The sequence below is a fragment of the Tinamus guttatus genome, unplaced genomic scaffold, assembly GCF_059628265.1.
Source record: "Tinamus guttatus ecotype Peru unplaced genomic scaffold, ASM5962826v1 Tinamus_guttatus_pri_ptg000131l, whole genome shotgun sequence".
Classification (NCBI taxonomy): Eukaryota; Metazoa; Chordata; class Aves; order Tinamiformes; family Tinamidae; genus Tinamus; species Tinamus guttatus.
In genome coordinates this window covers 2,552,264-2,572,636 of record NW_028288665.1, presented here as the reverse complement: position 1 = coordinate 2,572,636, position 20,373 = coordinate 2,552,264, and the positions used below count along the sequence as shown (strand labels likewise).

At 52.2% G+C, this 20,373-nt stretch overlaps 1 protein-coding gene across 1 annotated transcript; it reads right to left on the bottom strand.

Moving 5' to 3' along the window:
* Positions 1-4,570: 4,570 nt before the first annotated feature.
* On the bottom strand, positions 4,571-18,998 carry TFAP2A (transcription factor AP-2 alpha). Its single transcript, XM_088521704.1, has 7 exons — positions 18,954-18,998; positions 14,161-14,595; positions 11,440-11,491; positions 10,241-10,472; positions 8,959-9,077; positions 6,523-6,664; positions 4,571-5,020 (listed from the first exon to the last, which is right to left on the bottom strand). Exons 1-7 carry the CDS (start codon positions 18,996-18,998, stop codon positions 4,732-4,734), a joined length of 1,314 nt encoding a protein of 437 aa, XP_088377830.1. The 3' UTR covers positions 4,571-4,731.
* Between the last annotated feature and the right edge of the window lie 1,375 nt (positions 18,999-20,373).

Sequence of the window (20,373 nt, the reverse complement as noted above, 5' to 3'; positions counted from 1 at the left end):
TGGAGATGAAAAAAAGGGGGAGTACCTTCTAGTAAGCGCTGATCATTTTCACGGCCGTTCTTGCACCTGTAACTCAAATAATGAAGCCATTTGTTATTTCTATTGCAGCTTCCCCTCCATTCTGGATTTCTAACGATCTGACCCTGCTTTATGGGCCTGACGGAGCCCGAAACCAGCGCAGAGTTCCAATAATTGAACGATACAGGGGAGAAAAATCCTTAAGCGGAATGAGGCAGATGCTAGCTCCACGCAGCCCCCTAACTTGATTATTCTTTGGACGCGTTAGACAAGCAGCGGTGATTGATAATGACGCTAATTAACCCCTCTCCTCCCCACAGCAGCCAGCAGGATCCTGCCAGGGGAGTCCCGGGATGTGCTCAGCGCAGCGCAGGGCCGCGGCGCCGGCGGCCTCTCCCGCAGCACAAAGGTGCGCAGGACGGAGGCTGATGCCCCCTCTACCCCTGCTCTTTTTTTCCCCCTTTTTGCACTAGCCCCTCGCGCCGGAGCCGCTGCCGTGGCCGCCCGCAGGGGCTGCGGATCCGGGCAGGGCGGCCGGGACACGCACGGAGCGGCCACGGGGAGCGGGAAGCGCCCGGGACGGGGTCTGGGCACGAGGCAACAAACGCGGCGCTCACCCGACGGCGGTCGGATTTATCACGGGCAATAAAAAGCCGCCCTTAAACGCAAGGGTTTGGATAAATGAATACTCCTAGCAAGTGAATAAAATGTATTCAATTAACTAAAAACCTCGTGCACTTCTGAACTGAAGTGGAATCGACTGTAATTGATTTATTTGAAACCAGAGGTTAAGGACTGAATTAGCTAAGTACAACTGGGTATTTCAAGCCACTGCCTTCTCAAATGTCAAACCCCTTCTATTTTAAATATTATTTCAGCTGCGGGGCATTGCTGTCCTGATGGCTGTTCCACCAGTTAGATCTCAAATTATATTAATATTCGATTTTTGGAGGGTGGGGTAGGTTACGGCCCAGAGAGGAGGGTTCTCCTCCTTCCTGGGGTCGCGTGGGGAAAGCAGCATCGCGTGGCAGCGGGGTCTCCCCTTCAGCCACCCTCTCCCTAATTTTAGCCAAAAAAAAGTGGGGGGAAAAGCAGACAACAGCGCTTTTTTGTTGTTAGCATATAAAAGCATGACCTAGAACGTGACTGCTGCACATGGGTCCCGATGTTAAAAACGCATCCGAAGGCTGCTGGAGCAATTAGCGCGTTTTAGGAACCGCACATTGGGCACCGCGCAAGAGGCTAAACTGCAGCTAGTCTAATTCCCATCCTCGCCTGTAAAATCCTTCTGTAGAAATAGCAATAATAATAAAGAAATCTTCACAAGGACATTTCATTTCTCTTTTCTGGTGGCTTGCGAATGCAGCAGAAGGATACTTAAAATGTGCTCTCCGAGCATAAAGCAGCTAATTATATCTTTAAAACATTATTTATTATGACCTTATAATGTTCTAGCATAAGACTGCTTTGTACATTGCCCAGTATAAAGCGATTATATTGGGTACAGGTTTCAAAAAGTAACAAGCATCTGTAAATCCAGATATGAATGAATGGTATTTAATAAGATTGTTTTCGTTTAAAAATGAGTATTTATGTGCTGCTGTAGAAAGAGCAGCAATGTATTGCTGTTTATGAATGCTATTGTGCCCGAGGTTAGGATCCCACACACAATCTGAGATGCAGCCAAGAAAAACAGCCCTGATAGACAATGCTTCACTTCACCTGCTACAACGCTGCGCATTTCATTTATGTCAAGAATATGTACAGTTAGGGTTCATTCACCTCATTATTTTGTTACATCTACTTTACAGTTAACCAGTCTCTCTTGGAAATAATAAATAACTGTTTTTAAAACAATTGCAGCTTTGCATTCAGAAGATCCGCTTTCAATTTATAAGGAGGGGAAAAAACCACATATCCACCATTTTTATAAACTGGCCGGCTTTCGAAAATAGAATTAGACTCCACCAACTCTCTTTCTGCTTGGCAAGATTGATTTTACACTGCCCTCCATAAGTAGATTACCAAAGCAAAATGAAACATCTTGGGCTTTATCTAATGCTTTGCTTCACCAGCCCTACCAAACGTCAAAATATATAAGCAAATGTTAATTCTCTTTGCAGCTTTATCGTAAACACCTCCCTTGTAACCTCCTCAATTTCTGTCTGAGTAAAAGAAAAAGAGAGGGAGAGAAACAGAGAGAGAGGAGAGAGAAACCAGTCACCACCACCAAAATATCATCACCATTTAAAGGAGACCATCCCTTTACATTTTAAACTGCATTAGCCTCTTCTCCCATGATTCTGTATAATCCAGAGTGATTCTGGCTTCAGCCACCCCATGGGCCAAAGAAAAGGGGATTCAGACCCCAAATCCTCGCATGTTTTTACAGCCTACCTACAAGCTGCCCACTCCATTGCTAAAGCAAACTTCCTATTTTACAACCAGTGTCCACAAGAAACTTTAAAAATTCAGCTCCTCATAAGCTGCCACGACCGCCCCTCCACGTCAATCCGCGCACCGCACTAAAACACGGACCATCCACCAGCAACACTCTGCCCCCCGACACAGCTCAGCCTAGTTCAAAACCATGCGAGGATTTTGCTGGCCACAGGCTACAGAGCTTTTTTTTTTTTCCCTCTTTTTTGAGGGGGAAGGAGCACCCAGCTCTGGTTCAGCGCTACATCATTTTTTTCATAGCACCCGATTTTCAGCATTTGCTCTGTCATGGTTTATTCTTTTTAAAATGTCCTTCTTGAGACAGGTGATATTTGTGTTTCTCTCTCCACTCTCTGTTAGGACAACTACATGTACAAAATTACGGGCTTATAATTCTGTACGCTATGTGTAAACGTAAATAAAAACCTAGAGGTCAACATAAATAAAATAAAACTTTATTTTTTTTTAAATAAAATTATGTTTTGGTTAAAGAAAAGATAGTGTGTCATTTTGTTAGTAGTACAGACAATTTTTTATCCAAAAGAATACATTGTGCTTTATTGTGTCATTTGTCTGAATACAGACTCAGTGGAATATCTAAATGATACCCTGCTCTGAACTCCAAGTTGAAAGTAAGTTTTTATTATACTTGAGGGAAACAATGGGTTCAGCTGCTTATTGCAAGGAGCAATTGTCAAGGGAGAGTTAAACTCAATTACTGTAACCATACTGAATAAAAAATACTGCCAAGAACAAAAATACGCCTGGGTAAAGACAGCCACTGAATAAAAAAATCGACATAAAGCGTATCAAATATTTATTTATCTGGGCAACAAAGGACTATGATACATTGACAGGCATGGAAACTACTGCCGGCACAACTCAATACAATACAACTATAACTGCTTCCAATATGGCCAGTGGAAATACAGGATACCAGGTGGTCCCAAATGTTTGAAGTTCTTTAGAAAAAAAAAAAAGAGAAAAACAAAAGAAAGGGGAAAAGAAAAAAAAATAGGAAAAAAAAAGCGGGGGAAAGAAAAGCTAAGCCTTGATTTAAAAGACAGTATTAATTTATTGCTCTGATGGTGCTTTCAAGAGGACAGTGGATGAAAATAACTTTGTATTTTCCACAACACATAAGGGTTGTAAAACCACTAACGTTTAAAAATCTTGCCAGGGTCCAACATCACTTAATTTTTTCTTCAACGAGAAACTAAATGTCATACTAATTATATATAAAAATTCATGTTTTTTTTCTTTATTATTTGTTCAGCTGCTTCATTGTCGCCTTTAACATGCTACAACAGGGCTAAAAATGATGAATCCCAGAGAAAAACCCCCAAAAAACCTCTGATATCTAAATAAGTACCATGAACCACATGATGAACTAAGAGGGGAAGATTTAAAACCCACTAAACAAGAGGTAAACGAGATCACCAGATAAATAAAAAAGGCTTAAAACAGACTCACCATATTTACAATTCCCATTAAATTACACATAAATAAATATATACATACATGAACACTGATTCCCTTATATAATAACCGTGAATCGTGTTGCAATAGAAAGTTCAAGCTGGTCGCTTTACCTTGGACAGGAAAAAGTTCTACAACTGAAGATATGACATGGAACTGCTTGTGTTTTGTGTTCAAGTTTATTCACAATACTGATAAAACGTCATCAGTCCTTTTTGCTTTTGTTTGTTTGTTTGCTGCTGCTGTTGTTGTTGCGCTTTTTTCGCTTTTTTTCCTTTTTTTAATATGGCTACAATCTTAACTGAAGTTTATGTAAGGGAAGGTGGTGATTCAGTCCGGTGAAGCTCATAGAATTTTTTAAGTATTATTTATTTCTTTTTGTTTTTTTTTTTATTTTTTTTAATATATTTTTAGAAAAAAGGTCCTTTTTTGTTTTGGTTTTTTTTTGTGTGTTTTTTTCCTCCTTTTGTTTTATTAAAAAAAAAAGTTCACAAACTCAAGACAGAACTTTTTTCCTTGCTGGCTCCGTCCCCCCGCCCTGTTCTCTCGGGCTCCAGAGCGGGGTAACACGACAGCGCTGCTGGGAAGGGGGGCAAGTTCGACAGGAGCACGTGGAAAAGTGGGCACCGGGGGGATGTGGGGAGAGGGCAGAGCAGTCCTGGGAGCCAGAGAACAGGCTGGCCAGGAGGACCCTGGTTCGGGTCCGTTCCTGGGGTGCGGGCTGTGGGGAGAGGGAGGAGGGAGCTGCACGGAGCGGTGGCTACCTGGGGGCAGGGAGAGGAGCTGGGGGAGTCCTCACTTTCGGTGCTTCTCCTCTTTGTCGCCGCTTTTGGTGCTGTTGTCCGTGTGGCTGTTGGGGTTGTTGCTGAGGTACATTTTGTCCATGGCCTTGAGCGCCTCGGTGAGATAGTTCTGCAGGGCGGTGACGGCCGCGCACACTGCGGGGCTCCCAAAGCCGTGCGAGATGAGGTTGAAGTGGGTCAGGCAGCTCTGGATGCCCGGCTCCAAAATGGGGTTGGGCCGTGAGTTGCCCAAGGGAGATCGGTCCTGAGCCAGCAGGTCGGTGAACTCTTTACAGATCTGTCTGCAGCACAAACGGAGCAGGGAGGCAGGGGAAGGGAGAGGACGAGAGCAGTGAGCACCTCTGCTGCGGCTGCACAGCCCCCACGTTGCTCCCTGCCGCCTTACACCAGCGCCGAGAGCAGGGGGCTGCTGCCCTCCCCACTGCCGCCCTGCCCCCAAAGTGGCACGCGTGCCTGGCCCCTGCCCGCCGCCTCGCACATAGTGCTGGCAAACAGCACGCACACGCACCCACCAGAACGTGCACACGAGTCCTGCCCCTACCCCTACCCCTACCCCTCGGTTTTCCTTCTCCACACATGCCTCTTCTGAGCAGGATTTTGGCACTGAATCAACAGCAGTTCAAAGTCTTCCCCCGGCAACACAGAATAAAAGATGGGGTGCAATAACCACAGGGAGGCTCGAGTGTTTATTCACATTTTGGAGGATACCTTTTTAGAACTGGACATACTCAGATCTCTTCCACCACAAGGCTAAAATACGCCTGGGTGTCAGGAAGAAAGACAGAGTGAAGTCGGAAAGCAGAATCAAGGCTTTAAAATGAAGTGTTCCAAAACACTTTTGTGTGCACATCTATATTTCCAAACCCAAAAGGATCTTCCCATGGAAGGAAAGGCTGACGCTGAGCTCTGGAAATTTCCTTCCAGGGAGGTGAAAAGAGGAGTTGGGAGCGCATAGTGCAGAAGCTGCATTTTATCATTTCCTTGCTGCTCCAGTGGCTGGGGGAATAACACGCCTCATAGCAGGAGCTTAGGGCTGTGCTGAAGCAGTCTGTGTTCTGAAAACCGTGCTAATGTCTTCCAGCCAGAAACCCGTTCCCATCTTCTGCCTGCGCCCTCTGGCACTGTGCCCTTTGGTGACACCTCCATTGGTAATTAAGGGCTACTAAACAACCCTTTTAATTTTCAGCAAACATATCAAAACAATCATTTTCTCTTCATGCACCACCTGGAAGTCTAGGCAACCCCAACAATGATAAACTCCACTAGCATTTTAATGGCATACAGATTGCCATTTTAAATATATTTTTAATATCCTTACACTCACCAAGTAACAGAGCTGCTTAGCAAGAAAGAATCATTGCAGATTTTAATGAATTGAAATCAGTTTAATGCACCAGTTTAATTTTACTGTCAATAGGAAGCCTTCCCCTCCTTACCAATCTAAATTGGTAAGCTACGTGAAAAGACCCAGAAAATGTTTGCTTTGAACAGTTATTGTTTCTTCTTTAACTAAATAGCCACCCACAATTTTCACAACCCTCTTCCAAGGTAATCTGCATAAACTGACTTGAGGGGAATCAAGCTGAGCTACGTATAGGCTGGACTACATACAGGCCTTGCTCCCCTATAGCACGAGGACAGATATAATTTGCAAGGCCATTAGCCACTGACTATGAGGCAAACACGCGCGCACATACACACACACACACAATTAGGAGCCCCAGACCCAGGTTCACCCCTCCCCTCACAACTGAACAACATGCCAGGAAGGTAAATGTCTTACTTTGTAGCTAGAAGCATGTTTTTTCTTGTGACTTGCTCGTTTGGATCGGAATGTTGTCGGTTGAGAAATTCAGCTACTGCTTTGGCAGGAAATTCTGTCTCACAAACGTACCCAAAATCTCTAGCTAGATGTACTGCTTCTCCTGGAAAGTGAGGCGTGGGTGCGAGTGGGAGGGAAAAAGATCTGATCAATATACGTAGCACAAAGGTAAAAAAAAAATCCATTAAAAAGGCTATTTTCTCCTTGGGTTTTTCTTCTTAAAAGGCTCAAATATTTTTGTTTTAAAAAGATACTGTGAGAAATGTGAATCACATCTCATCTTGTAAGGATTTTCTTTGCTTCAGACTAGGGCCAGGCCAAATGATATGTTCAAGACAATTGTTAGGGGTGAAATCACACATTTCCTAAAGTGCACGTGGGCTAGGCAGGTCCGCTCTAACCACGTAGAGCGCGTGCTTATATTCACATGGAAATATGTATGCTTACCCAGCCAGCCATACATTTCATTCAAAGCTATTTACTCGGGAGGTATTTCTTTACCTCAAGTACATGCCTCTATATTCTCTTGCAATGCATCAATGATTAATATTGATCATAATTACTCCTAGAGCTCTTCTAAATAAAATGCATTAAACAGCTAAGTGTTTAAAATTTAACTTGATCGCATATAATTATACGTTCACCTCCAAACGATTAACCATGAGAATTTTAGGGTCATTCCACCCGGTCTGTCTGTTTTGTTGATTTTCAAATCTTTGGTTTTAATTTCCTGAACCAGTTGGTTTTTACTGCAGGGCTTCCTGCCATTAGCTCCAGCTCCGGAAGACGCATGCGCCAATTAGGGCTTCAAAGCCTCAGTCCAGTGAGCTTGTTTCCATAAAATGGAGCGGATCATAAACAATAACAGTGCTCGAGAAACTGCCTCATCACGACGGGACTCAGAGCCCAAGCAATGTTTAGGCTATCGTCTCCCCACCAAAACCAGCCTGAGTTATCTGGAGAGCAGGCCAGGGTTGTTTTTTAAAAATTATTCTTTGAGAAACATTGTAGGTGAAAGCCAAACAGAACAATAGATTACCATAAAACGTTCTCCATATTCATTAACATCACAAAAAACGCTAAGTGTCTACCAAATCTAGACTTTTTACAAGTTTTTTCCCTCCAGATTTTTTACTATAGCACTTCGGTGCAATTGCAAAGCCTCTTTAAAAGCAAGAAAACAAATGCAGAGCAGCTAATAATCAGAATATTAAATATATATGCATAATGCAGCTTGGCTTTGTGCAGTATTTCTCTCCTGGTCTCTTTGAATGTTTAGCATTTCTAGCAAAGCAGCACCAAAACAAAGCTACAAACTCCCTTCCAAGCAGCCAGACTTCAGCTGATCGGCACCTCATGGCCTGAAGTTAAAAGCTTTTTGCAGACTAAATCACTCTAAGACGCTCTTGAATCAAACTCCCAAAATGAAGAGAAAGGAGCAGGATATATTTAGTAGATTCAGGTTTACCTTGGACCAGTAACTGTGACCAAGTAACTATTTTAAAACAAGACGATCTCCAAACTCTTTGAGCCTCCCACATCTGAGTTTGGAAAAACCTGGGATACCTGAAGGTGTTACAAGAAGTTGCACCTTTTCTTGCCAGAGTGAAGTAGGGGAGAATGATATAATGAAGGGAACATATGTTCTGAAAATGAGAACCAAAAGGGAGGAGGGCTGGGTGCAACTTTGAGGCTCTCAGGACACCATTAATTCATGGCTTAGGTCAAGGATTCCCAAATTAATTCAGGAAGTAATGGTCACGCATTTCTCAAATGCAGATGTCAGAAACCTTAAATGATTTACTGTTATGTTGCTGGGGAGGAGGGACAGTCTAAAAGAAAAAAAAAAAGGCTTTTTTTTTTTTAAGTCGCTGCAGTGTAAATTTGCTTGGCTGTCCTTTGGAGGAAGGAGTGTGGCACGAGAGGAACTACAATTTCTGCTCCCTGTACCTATGAACTCGCATGACACTTTTGGGTCTGAGCCTGTAGCCCTGGTTCTCATGGATCCTTCCCATGGCTGCTGCTCCCAGTGAAAACCATTTAGCCGGGGGAGGGATTATTCAGTTGAATGAGGGAGCAAGATGGGACCCTGAAAAAATCTAGTTCAAAGACTTAAAAGCAAATACATGGTGGAATGCAGTGCTGATTCTGCAGGATCCTTTTAAGTCCATTTCAGGTTAAAACAAAAGGCAAAAATACACAATTCACCTCTTTTTTTTTTTTAAACAAGACTCAAAGATTAAACCAAATGAGCCTTTCAAACACAGAGAACCAACTTGAAAAATAAAATAAAATAAAATCAATAAAAAAAAAAAGAAAAAGAAAGACTTATCCTGTGAGGCAAAAACAACACTGGCATTTTCAAAACAAACCGTCTGGGAGCACAGAGACACTTACCCTCCACTAGCGATGTGAGCAAGGTAACATTAGCAGCTTTGCGTCTCCCCGCTGGCAGGTTTAATCCTATTTTGTCCAGTTTTTCTCTCAAAGATCTCCCTCCATTTTTAGACTTCGCCCTGTTTCACACAGAGAGATGCTTAGAACAAAACGAGCCAAGCACTGGGCTGTATTTCAGCCCCCTTCTATAAATCACCCCAAACCAACTGGAAAAGGTCATACCCCAGGGAGAAGAGACATGGGTAAAGGGTTTTGGGGATGGTTGTGTGATGGGGAAGTGAGGAGCAGAAACTGCTGAAAGCAAAACGGAGTATGAAATGTACCTTTGCTGACCTACGGGCATTCGGCTTCACATTTAAATCTGCCCAAACCGCCACACAAACTAGCGCAGATTTCAAAAGTTTTAGCATCCCGGGTGTTCACCAGCACCTCCGGGTAGCACCCGCCACAACAACAGCAGTAATAATGATAATTTTCTAAACTCCCAACACACTCTGGCCCTGAGGGGAACTGTATTTTCACCCAGCTCTCTTGCGATAGCTGCTGCATTATTTAGCAGACTAATCTGCAAGGTTGAGAGCCCACGTCGCCGGGAGGGAGCCCAGGGGTGTTTGGCAAGCACGTGAACACATAGAAGCAGCTTATCTGCTCTTTTTGGGCAGGGGTGGCTTTACACAAACCCTCAAAATCCGAGTTTCGTTAATTAATTCTGGATTTTATTCCCTATCCAAGCACTCCTTAATTGTCTGGATTAGATTATAACCTGCAGGGAAGTAGAGGACGGGGTGCCTACAGAGTGTGACCATGTGTCACTCGAACGGAGAGCTGAAACTTTTCGATGCGATTCTTCTTATTATTATTATTATTATTACGGTTATTATTTATTTTGCATGGCCGTTATCAGCCCCACTGGCTCATCGGGGGACGGGGCTCTCAGCCGCGATGCGCGGGGAGGGGAGGGGAGGGGTGGGAAGGGGGCTAACGGACAAGGCCTCGCGTTGCCATCGTTACCGCGCGCCCCGCCCCCTAACGGCCGAGCGCCGCCTACGCCTCGCGGGGCGGAGCTCGCGCTGCCCCCGCGCCTGACGGCCGGGGCGGGTCGCTGGGTGACCCGCGCGGGGGGACGGTTGGGCGCGGCCGTTAGGCGCCCCCCGCCCCCCCCCCCCACACACACACGCACACGCACAACCAGCCTCCCGCGTGGGCTGCCCTCCCGCTCCCGCGACGCCGGCGCGGCGGGAGAGCCGGGCTCGGCGCGGCGGCTCCGCTCCGCCCCGCTCACCTCCGGAGCACTCCGCCCAGCAGGGAGGCGTTGAGGCACTCGGGCGGCGAGAGGCGCCGCTGCACTTCCGCCACCGTGACCTTGTACTTGGAGGTGGAGCTGAGCAGCGAGAGGCGGCCCGGCACCGAGCAGAAGACCTCGTTGGGGTTCACCACCCCGCCGAAGAGCGTGTCCTTGTTGATGGGGATGGAGGAGACGGCGTTGTTGTTAGACTTGGAGAGGGACACGGGGCCTGCAGGGAGGGAGGAGCAGGGAGGTGAGGGTGAGGAGCCCGCGGGGAGCGGGCCAGGAGGAGGGCGACGAGGCTCCCCCGATCCGGAGCACCGGGCGCCGCCGAGTGAGGCGGCTCGGACGGCCCCTGCCCGGCGAGTGGGGCAGGACGAGGCCAGCGCCGGGCGGGCGGGCGCCCTGCGGTGCCCGTCACCTCGCAAGCGGCGCAGGAGGGAGCAGGGCGACCCGCAGGCTGCGTGTGAACAGCGCGAGAAGGCGGCGCTGAACCACGCGCTCGGCTACAAACAACCCCCCCAGGGACTCGGCGTTTTCAGCGAGTAACTTCTGACGTGGGGAAGCCGAGAGGGAGCAGCCGTAACGAGAGCCAAGCCCGCGGCTTCCCCAAGCCCCGCGCACCCCGTGTCGGGCAAGCAGAGCCCCGGCCGCGGGCCTGCGCTGCGCCCCGCTCCCCTCCGCGCTTTGGACAGATCGCTTGTGACATTAATAGCTCTGGGAAGGCTAATAGATACAACAGGAGTTAAACGAACTCTGGAGATTACTAATAAAAAGAGCCAATTACCGTGCCGCCGTGGAAAGAGCATCTCTCAAGATTTATCCCCCGCGCGTCTAATTCGACGTGACAAAGGGCTGGCGCGGGGCAGGCGAGGGGGCGACACGGGGGGCGGGCGGGCAGCGCCATGGCCAGCGCGGCGCGGGCCCCCGGCAGCTCGGCCGCCCCGGGGCGCCCCGCGCACCCCTCGTCCTCCCCGGGGAAAGGAGCAGCGCCGCCCCGGCGCGGGGGCCGCTCCGGAGCGCGGGCCGAACGCGCAGCCGGGCGGGGAGCGGCGCCCTTCCCTCCGCACAGCCCCGTCCCTGACATCCTCCCAGCGGCGCCGCGCGCCCCGGCGCCGGCCGCGCTGCCCGCCAGCGCTTCCCAACGGCCACCGACACGCGCCCGTTAACGCTTCCCACGGCAGGGCAGCGCTTACCTTTCTTAATTACCGTTTGGTCCGGGATGTTAATGCCGGGGTCTTCTACGTGCTGCAGTGGGGGGAAGAAAAGGGAGACGGGGGAGGGAGTGAGCGTGCGGTGCCAACAAAAGGGAAGCCCCCAAGGCGCCCCCCGCGCGCCCCGCAGCGCACGACGGCGGCGCCCCCGCGCAGAAGGCGCGCAGCGCCCGCGCAACGGCCGCTCCCGTCCGTTAGCGCGCAGGTAGCGCCGCGGCGCTTCCCGCGGGCGCGCGTTGTGCGCCCGGGTCCAAACGTGATTAGAAAGTCGAGTGAAATCATGTTTCTAATGCGCGCAAAACTGACAGGCAATATAATGTCTGGCTGTGTTTACAAATTAACACCAGTGGCTGCTGAGATAGAAGATTTCGCAATCGTTACAAAACGCAGGCATTACCATTTAAAAAACTATTACTTCCTTCTCTAGTCTTTGTCCAACAATAATACTGATTCTAACATTTTCCATTCTGTCTTGGATTTATGCTCCTGTTAATTGTGCCTGATCTCAATGATTCCGGGTGGATGGTACTAAGTTGCTTTATTACAGGTTTTATTATACTCAATGCTCTCATTTGTAACTTGCCTAAAGTGCTTCTGGATTTAAGTATAATTAAATTGAGAAATGTTCAGAAATGACTACTGCTGCAGTTCTTGTGTTTTAACTATATGGGGAAATATGATCCCTTTATGCATGCACCCTAAACCCATAAAGTAAATGTAGTGTGGCATAATACTTTTATTTGTGTTATTTCTACACATATTCCATATAGAGAGGACTGTTAAGTTTAAAATCCCACGGAGATATTTACGATTAAATAATTTTCACCGTCTACTTGATTTTCTTAAATATTTAGCGAACACTTTTACTGAAGGTTAACTGTTGCAGCAAAGCGAAAAAAAAAAAAAACAGAAATGATCCTTTCCCTGACCCAAATTTCTTTAATATATTTTTTCCTTTTTTTTTTGCATAACTAAGTAAATACTCTTACGAGATGCATTCTTTTGTTTTTATGTTTTTCTACGTGGATCCTGCTGAATCAGTTTTACAGAAAAGAAAAAAAATGTCTGGGCTGGTTTAAGGATTTGAACCAGATGGCATTTGGTTTTCACCAAGTATAGTAATGCTATTAATTCGCAGATCCTTGAAAGTAGAATAAAACGATTTGTACTGTGAAATATCTGTGTGCAAAGGAGGCTTCCCAAATCAGCGCCCTGTATCCGGGCACAAACGCCGGAGCACAACTGCAGCAAGGGGGAAATCAAAAGAACATTTTAGGTCATGTTCTTGCAGCAACCAGGGGCTTGCAGGCAGCAAATTAGTTTATTCTTGCTGTTGCCTCTGTGTTATTTTATATCAAGTTAAAAGAATCGACCTGGTTTTAGCGGATCCGAACTGCTGACTAAATCCTCCACTTTGGGGAATGCGTGCGTTTATTGCAAAACTGCTGAACATAACCAGCAATTTTCTGTGGCTAATTTAGCCAGATGAAGGCTGCAATAAATTCACTATTTTCCCCAAGTATAATTTGCAAGAGATTTCAAAATGACCCCCCGAAATAGGTAAGTTCATCTGAACATTATCCTTGCAACACGAAACTGTAATCATTAAACTGTCAGCGAATATATTGTTGTAATATTTGATCCTGTAATTTGGGATGGCATTTCAGCAAAAAAATCACATCCAGATACCCCAGTTTCCTCCTCCTTTTTTTTTTTTTCGTGTGAGGAAAGCGGCTTTAGCCCCTTAGCATGGGCTCCACGGGCTTTGATAAATTTATTGGCATGTTCTAATTCCATTTTCGGGGAGAAACCCACAAAGACGAACTTTGATCATCACAAGCAGTCGTTGCATAAGGCCACTTTCCTCGCCGAAACAATAGCCCTGCTCTCTCTGCAAACAGCCCGTGTGCTAATGTCATGCTTAATTAGAAACCATTTCTTAAAACTGTATTTATTGATAACAGAATTAGATCCCCCCCCCAATAACGCAGCACCCAATAGGCTCCCGACGTTTAGTTTAGCACGGGGCGTAGCAGCTCGGGCTGCAATTTGATAACCGATAGCTCGTGATTTACGGCGCCAGCCCGCGCGCAGGACGCGCCCGTTTCCCCTCGCAACTCCGGGCGCCCTTAGCCCGCAATGCCGCCCCGCAACCACGGGGAATTATTTCCCCCCCTTTCCTAGGCCACTTTCACCCACTTTTTTTGTTTTTATTCCCCCCAGTGTTTTTTTTTTTCCTCCTTTCTCCCCGCCCGTGTGCCTGGCCGGACCCGCGAGGAGACCCCGCGTTTCGCGGCTGATGGTCCCTCTCCCCCCGCAGCTCATTGTCACCGCGAGGGGAGCCACGTTGTTAACGATGACAGTAATTTGATTTATTCCTGTTTTGGCGGGCACGGCCGCGGGAGGCGGCGCGGGGGCGCGCGCGCGCCCGGGGGGGGAGGGGGAGGCACCGGCCCATTGTTCTAGGTGGGGGCTTCTCCTATTCTTCTCCCCCCACCCCCTCCCCAGCGCGGCGCGCGCCTCCCGAGGGGGTGGGCGGGCAAAGCCGTGAATAACGGAGCGATCCGGCGCGCGAACGGTTAAAGGGGAAAGGGAAAAAAAAAATAAAAGGAAAAAAAAATAAAAAAAAAAGAAGGCGCCCCCTCCCCGGGCCGGTGAAGGGGGGTATTTTCCGCGCGGCCCCGCGCTCGTCCCCGCGCTTACCGGCACGTCGTCGATGGCGTGCGGGATGGCGTGCAGGGGCAGGTCGGGCAGCGCGGCGCCCAGCCCGTGCGGGCCGTGCAGCAGCTCGTCGTGCCGCCGGTAGTCGCGGCGCGGGTCGAGGCCCGAGAGCTGCGGCGGGAGGCCGCGGTGCGGGTGCAGCAGCGGCGGCTCCTGGCCCTGCCGCTGGCCCGGCCAGCCCGGGTGCTGCGGCTGCGGCTGGGCGTGCAGCGCGTTGAGGCTGTACGGGTCGTTGACGTGCGAGTAGGGGTCCTGCGACTGCGGGTAGATGGGCTGGTAGGGCGGCGGGAAGTAGGGCGGCTGGAAGTCGGCGTTGGGCGTGTGCGAGAGCGGCGGCGCGCTCGTGTAGGGCGGCTGCCCCACGGCGCCCAGCTGCGGCAGCCGCGCCGTCCCGTTGCTGCTGCTGTCGTGGCGCTCCTGGCGTGCGGGGGCGGCGGAGACGAGGGGGGAAACAAAACAGGTGAAAAATCAGGCTGCTCCTGGCGGGAGGCGCCTCCGAGGGGCCCCCGCCGCCCCCCGCCCGCCCGGCCGGCCGCGGCAGCCCAAGGACGAGCCGGGCGCGCGCTCCGTCAACGGCGGCGGCGCCGCCAGCAACGACAATAACGGCGATAACGGCGCCGCTTTGATAATAATAACAACAACGACGATAATAAATAAAGCCTCGCGGCGGGACGGCCCGGATTCCCGAACAGGTCGTGCCCACGGTTTGCCGGCCCCCCGGAATTTCAGGAGCAGGAATTACCCGCAGGAGGAAAAGAGAAAACCATCATCGCTGCAAAGCGGGCGTTGTTAAAATGCTCGTTCTGCCACGAGGCAAAAGGCTCCCACTGGCTCCCAGCAACACCAAGATAAATTTTTCTCGCGAAGGTTACCGCTAACACATATTAAGGGACCCCAAAATAAATAAATATATAAATATATAAAAACAAGGAAAAAATCGAAGGCACTGCCATTTTGTTACCAGAAGACGCCGAAATCGGGCTCCGACAGCCCCGCGGCTCCCGCCGCAAGTTGTGCAGACGTCGCGGGGCGATGGCCCGGCCGGCCCGCGCCCCTGCCCGCCCGCGGGCCAAAAAAGGCTCCGGGGCAGCGCGGGCCGCTCCGCGCAGCCGGCCCGGGGCACCGGGCGCGCCGCGGAGCAGCCCGCGGGTGCGTGCGCGGAACGGGCAGGGCCCTCCGCGGAGCGGGGATGGGGGAAGGAGGCAGGACCCCGGAGAACAGGGGGGAAAAATAAAATAAAAAGAAGACAGGAAAGCAGAAAATATCCCATTCGCAGGTGGAGAGAGGAGATCTAGGCGGTAGGGTCCAAGCGAAGCCTTTTGCCGCTCTCTCGAAGCAGGCAAAATTTATATATATATACATATATATATAAGGTAAAGCACCGATTTTAAGGGGGGAAAAAAAAGAACGAAAGGATGAAAGAGAAGAAAAAAATCCCTCTCGAGAAAGCTGCGAAGCCCCGAGCGCCACCGCCACCGCCGACAACAATAGCGCCCGCCGGCAAAGCCGCTCCGAGGGAAGCGCGCGGCCACTCACCATCGCCGAGAAACTGTGCACTAACATCTGCGAAGAGTCGCGGGGGACGCGGCGGGTGGGAAAAAGGCGAGAAGGCGGCAGAGGGGAGCGGGACGCGGCGCTAGGCGCGGGCGGCGGCTCCGCGGCGCCGGGGCTGCTCCTGCTCCCGCTCCTGATCCTGCTCCCGATCCTGATCCCGCTCCTGCTCCGCGGCCGCGCCGCGCGGATCCATCAGAGCCGGCCCCACTCGCGGCCGCCCTTCATCTGCTGCGGCGGCGGCGACGAGCCCCGTCCTGCGCGGCGCGGGGAGCCAAACTTGGTCGCTTCCTTTTTTTTTTTGTTTTTGTTTTGCGCTTTTTTTGGCTTTTTTTTTAGTGTGTGTTTGTTTCTTAATCCTTTTTTTTTCTTTTCCTCTTTCCTCTCTTTTTTTTCCTCCTTTTGACTTAGCTGCCGCTTCACTTGAGCTCCTAGCACCAGATCTGCCGCCTTCCCGGAGACTCCTAATAGCAGATATTCATGACTATTAATATTACACGAATACTTAATAAGGGAAGAATGGCTTGAAATCGAGCGTGAAGCGAGGAAGGCAACTCAAGGCAGAGCCCGTGCTAAATGACGTCCATTGAACGAGGAATCCGTGTATCTAATCAGGGACGGGCGAGAGGGAGAGCGAGGGAGAGACAAAAAGGGAGAGGGAGCGAGCGGGGGAGAGCGAGAGGGGGGACCAGCCGCAGCGACTGACGAATCACAGGGAAGGGGCCACATTTTAAAAGGTTGCAGGGCACGCAAAAGTGAAAGAGAAAGAGCCGGGCAGAGGGTGGGAGCCGCAAGGGGGGCCAAAGAGGGAGGGAATGGGGGGGGATCCCCCCCTCGCGGCCCTCCCCCCCTGCCCGCGCCCCCCCCCGCGGCCGAGCCCCGCGGTGCGGAGCGGGGAGCACCTCGGGCTGCTGCTGCTGCTGCTGCTGCTGCGCGTAGCCGGCCTCAAAGGGCAGCGAGAAGAGCGGCGGCTGCTGCTGCTGCGGCTGCTGCTGCTGCGGGGCGCCCTGCGGGCCCTCGGCGCCCGCGCCGCCCTTGCGCGGGGTGGGCTCCGCGGGGGCGCCCCCCGCCGCCGCCCCGTCCATGCCCCGGCGGCGCCCGCGGCTCCCGCGCCGCGCAGCGCAGCGCAGCGAGCGCCTCCTCCGCGCCCCGGAACCGCCCGGCGAAGCCGCCTTTTTTTTTTCTTCTTCTTCTTTTTTGGGTGTCTCCCCGTCCTCTCGTTACCCTCCTCCGCCGCCGCCCCCGGCCCGGCGGCTGCCCGGGCCTGCCGAGCGCCCGCCGCCCCTCGCGGGGGTCCCGGGCACCAATAACGGGGGGCAGAAGCGAAGAAGGAGGGTGGCGGGGCCGGGGGGCGGCGGCGGCCGCGGGCAGAGGCGAAGCGAGCGCTGCTCCCAGCCCAGACAAGCTGGGGCCGCGGCGCAACCCGTCCGACTGGATGTGCAACTCCCGGCAGCTCCCCCGACCGGCCCCGCGGCGCTGCGCGGCCCTGCGCGGTGCTGCGCGGCTCTGTGCTCCTCTGCGCGGCCCTGCGCTGCGCTGCGCTGCGCTCCGCGCGCCCCCGCGAGCTACGACCTTCCCGGGCCGTGGGGCGGAGCGGGGGTCTGCTGGCATCACTGTTATTATTATTATTTTCTTTTTTCTTTTTTTTTTTCCACGCAGGTCCTGCCAGGCCATTCGCTTTTCTTCCTTCCACAAGAAGCCACCGGGCAGCCCGAGCCGCGCACACGCGCCCGGACACGGCGACAGACGACACGGGAGCCCCGGCCAGAGGCCGCCCGCGCTGGGGGCACCTCGGTGCGAGGTCCCGTTTGCGCCGGGCAGCGAAAGCCCCGGCCGGGGATACGCGCGCGGCCAAACGCCCGCCCTGCGGCGCAGAGCGGGGCCGAAAGGCCCTTTCTCCCTAAATCCACTAAATCCAGCTGAGTGTTTCTTTTTTTTTTTTTTTCCTCTCCGCCTTTTGAAAAAATAAAGCAAAATTGATCACAACACCCTGACACCTCATTGCTAGAAATCAAGCATCCAAACAGCCGCAAAATCTCAGAGCTCCCCTCCGCTCTGGGAAACATCTTCACCCCAAACCACCCGACCCGGGGCTGTCTCAGTGCCCGGAGAGCGTGACGAGCCCGCGGCCGCTCTCCTGCCCTAACGACGGCTCCGCAAACAGCAGCGGCGCCTTCGGACGGGAGCGACCCCCCCTCTCCTGCCCAAGAAACGCCCGTGGGGCGGGGGCGCCTCCCCGCACGGTGCGACCCACGCAGCGCGTTCACCGGCGAAGGGAGCCCCGTGTTGCGGGCAGCTTGGGCGACACGCGTGACACGAGTGTTCGTTGCTTTTGTGCTGGGCATCGGTCCTTTGGTTTTTTTTTTCTTTCTTTTTTTTTTCTTTTTTTTTTTGGTCAGATTAATAGACACTTGCCTCTCTTTAAAAATAATAAATAAAAAATCTGGATGCGCATCCACTCACTCATGCAATACAATCTGCGCTGACTGGTTCCAGAACAAAATTAGGTAGATTTTATTTTATCTCTCTCTCTCATTTTTTTTTTCGCGAGAGTTTAAAATATCGCTGCTCAAAGGTGTGAGAGTGAATCCCTGAAAATGAGGAGGTTGGGGGGATATCGCTCCAACCCTCCTGGTTTCACGGTTTCACTTCAGCAACTGACCCTGGGAAAAAAAAAAAAGAGAAAAAAGAAAAAAGAAAGAAAGAGAGAAAAAAAAAAGAAAGCAGCACAGTTCAGTGTTACCAAACCCGCTGCTACCTCCAAAATGCTGATTTTAAGCGCTGGTCCCGAGTCATCCTACTGGGATGCCTCGGGTACCTAGCGTGTAAGGATAGTCCTTTTCCCTTTGTCTCTTTGCCCTTTCATTCATTCATCCGTCCATTCATTCAGGCATCCATCCATCCATCCGTCCATCCCTCCGTATGGATGAGTGTAGCATCCTACAGAGCCTTATCTACACGGGATCTACCTATAGCCAAGGCGGCGGCTGCTGCATCCTCCGTCCTGTTTTCCTCTCCCCACACACTTCCCGGCCAGCCGGCTTTCCACAAACCTCCAAGTTACCGGGATGCACCCGCAGCCCCTCTCCAGCTGCAGGGCTGCCAAGGACCCTGGCAAAGGCGCGAGAAGTTTCTTTTTCTTTTTTTTTTTTCTTTTTTTTTTCCCCTATAGGAAACCAGGAGACGGACGGAGGCTTCGGCGTGGCGGGGCAAAAGGCGCTTACCTCGCATTCCTCATACTTGATATTATCCGTCAGCTTCCAGAGCATTTTCATGGATCGGCGCGGGAGGGAGAGCGGCTTCGCGGCGCTGCCTCTCGGTGCTGCGGGCGCGGAGGCTTCGCGCGGCGCCCTGCGCGCTCGCAGATCTCCCTCTAATGGCAGAAACTTTCCCGTTTCGCGGCGCTTCCCCCGCGCCCTCCGCGCCTCATTAGCATAAACGGCGGCGGCCGCGCCAGCCCCGCGACCGGGGGAGAGGGACCCCCCCGGGACCCCCCCAGCCCCGCGCCGCGGGGCGGCCACGGGGCGCCCCGGCCGCGGGAGCGCGCGGCTCTGGCCGGGCCGGGCGCCACCTCGTTATTATCGCTGCTATTTCTCCGTTTTCTTCTTCCTTCCTTCTTTTTTTTTTTTTTTTTTTCACCCCCCACGGGGTTTAACGAAAGCGCGTCCCTCTCTTGCAAAGCGCCCGCTGGCTCCCGCTCCTCGGATCCGCGACGCTCTGGACGCGGCGACCAAACTTTGGTGGCTGCCGAGCGCGTCGCTGGCTTCGCAATGTGCGCCGAGACGAGCGCCCATCCTGCCCTCCTTTAGGGTTCCTTTTCCACCCTTCTTTTCCTGGTTTCCCCCTTCTTTCAAGTGCTCGCATCCATCCACCCAAAATCTTCCTCTTGTTTCTTCCCTCTCGTTTTCCTCGCCGATCCCACGCGCCGGGTGAAGCAGCCGGTCGGGCCCGGCCCTGCCGGGGCTGCCCCGGGCTCCCAAAAGCGCAGGGGAACAGGGTGCCCCGGGGAGGAGGGTCGGGCTGGGGGCCACACGCTCCGCACCTTCCCCCTGCAAACGGGACGAGCCGCTCCCGGGAGCCGCCCCGGGGCCCCCCGCGGACGCCGGGGCGGATTTAGCGCCCGCAGGGCCCGGCGCGGCTGCCCCGGGGTGCGGGGCCTGCCGGGCACCCCGGGGAAAAAAGAAATAAAAGAAAAAATATTAAAAAAAAAAGGGAAGAAAAAAAATTGTCTTTCCTCAGCCGCTCGCCCCCACCCTCCTCTATGGTCTTTTTTGAGGGGGGGCGGGGGGGTGCATATGGCTTTTGTCTGGAGAGTAAACTGTTGTTTTTGCTCCCATTGAGGTTCAAATGGAGCTGGCCGATTAGGCCGAGTTAATGCGGGGGCGGGGGGGACACGGGGCTATCGCGACTTCGCGCCGTCCCGCAGGAGCCGACACGGCCCGAGGGGGCGTCCGCGGCTGCCCGGGCACCGGCCCCGCTCTGAACCCCCCCGGGGCCTCTTCTCCCTCCGCTGCCCCAGTTAAAAGCGGGGGGAGGTTGTCCCCAGTCCCCAGCGCGGCCAGGCCCGGCCGGGAGAGGGGCAAAGGAGGGGAACGGGCGTAAGGAGAGTCGGGAAGAGATTTCCAGGAGGAGAGCCCCGGAGCG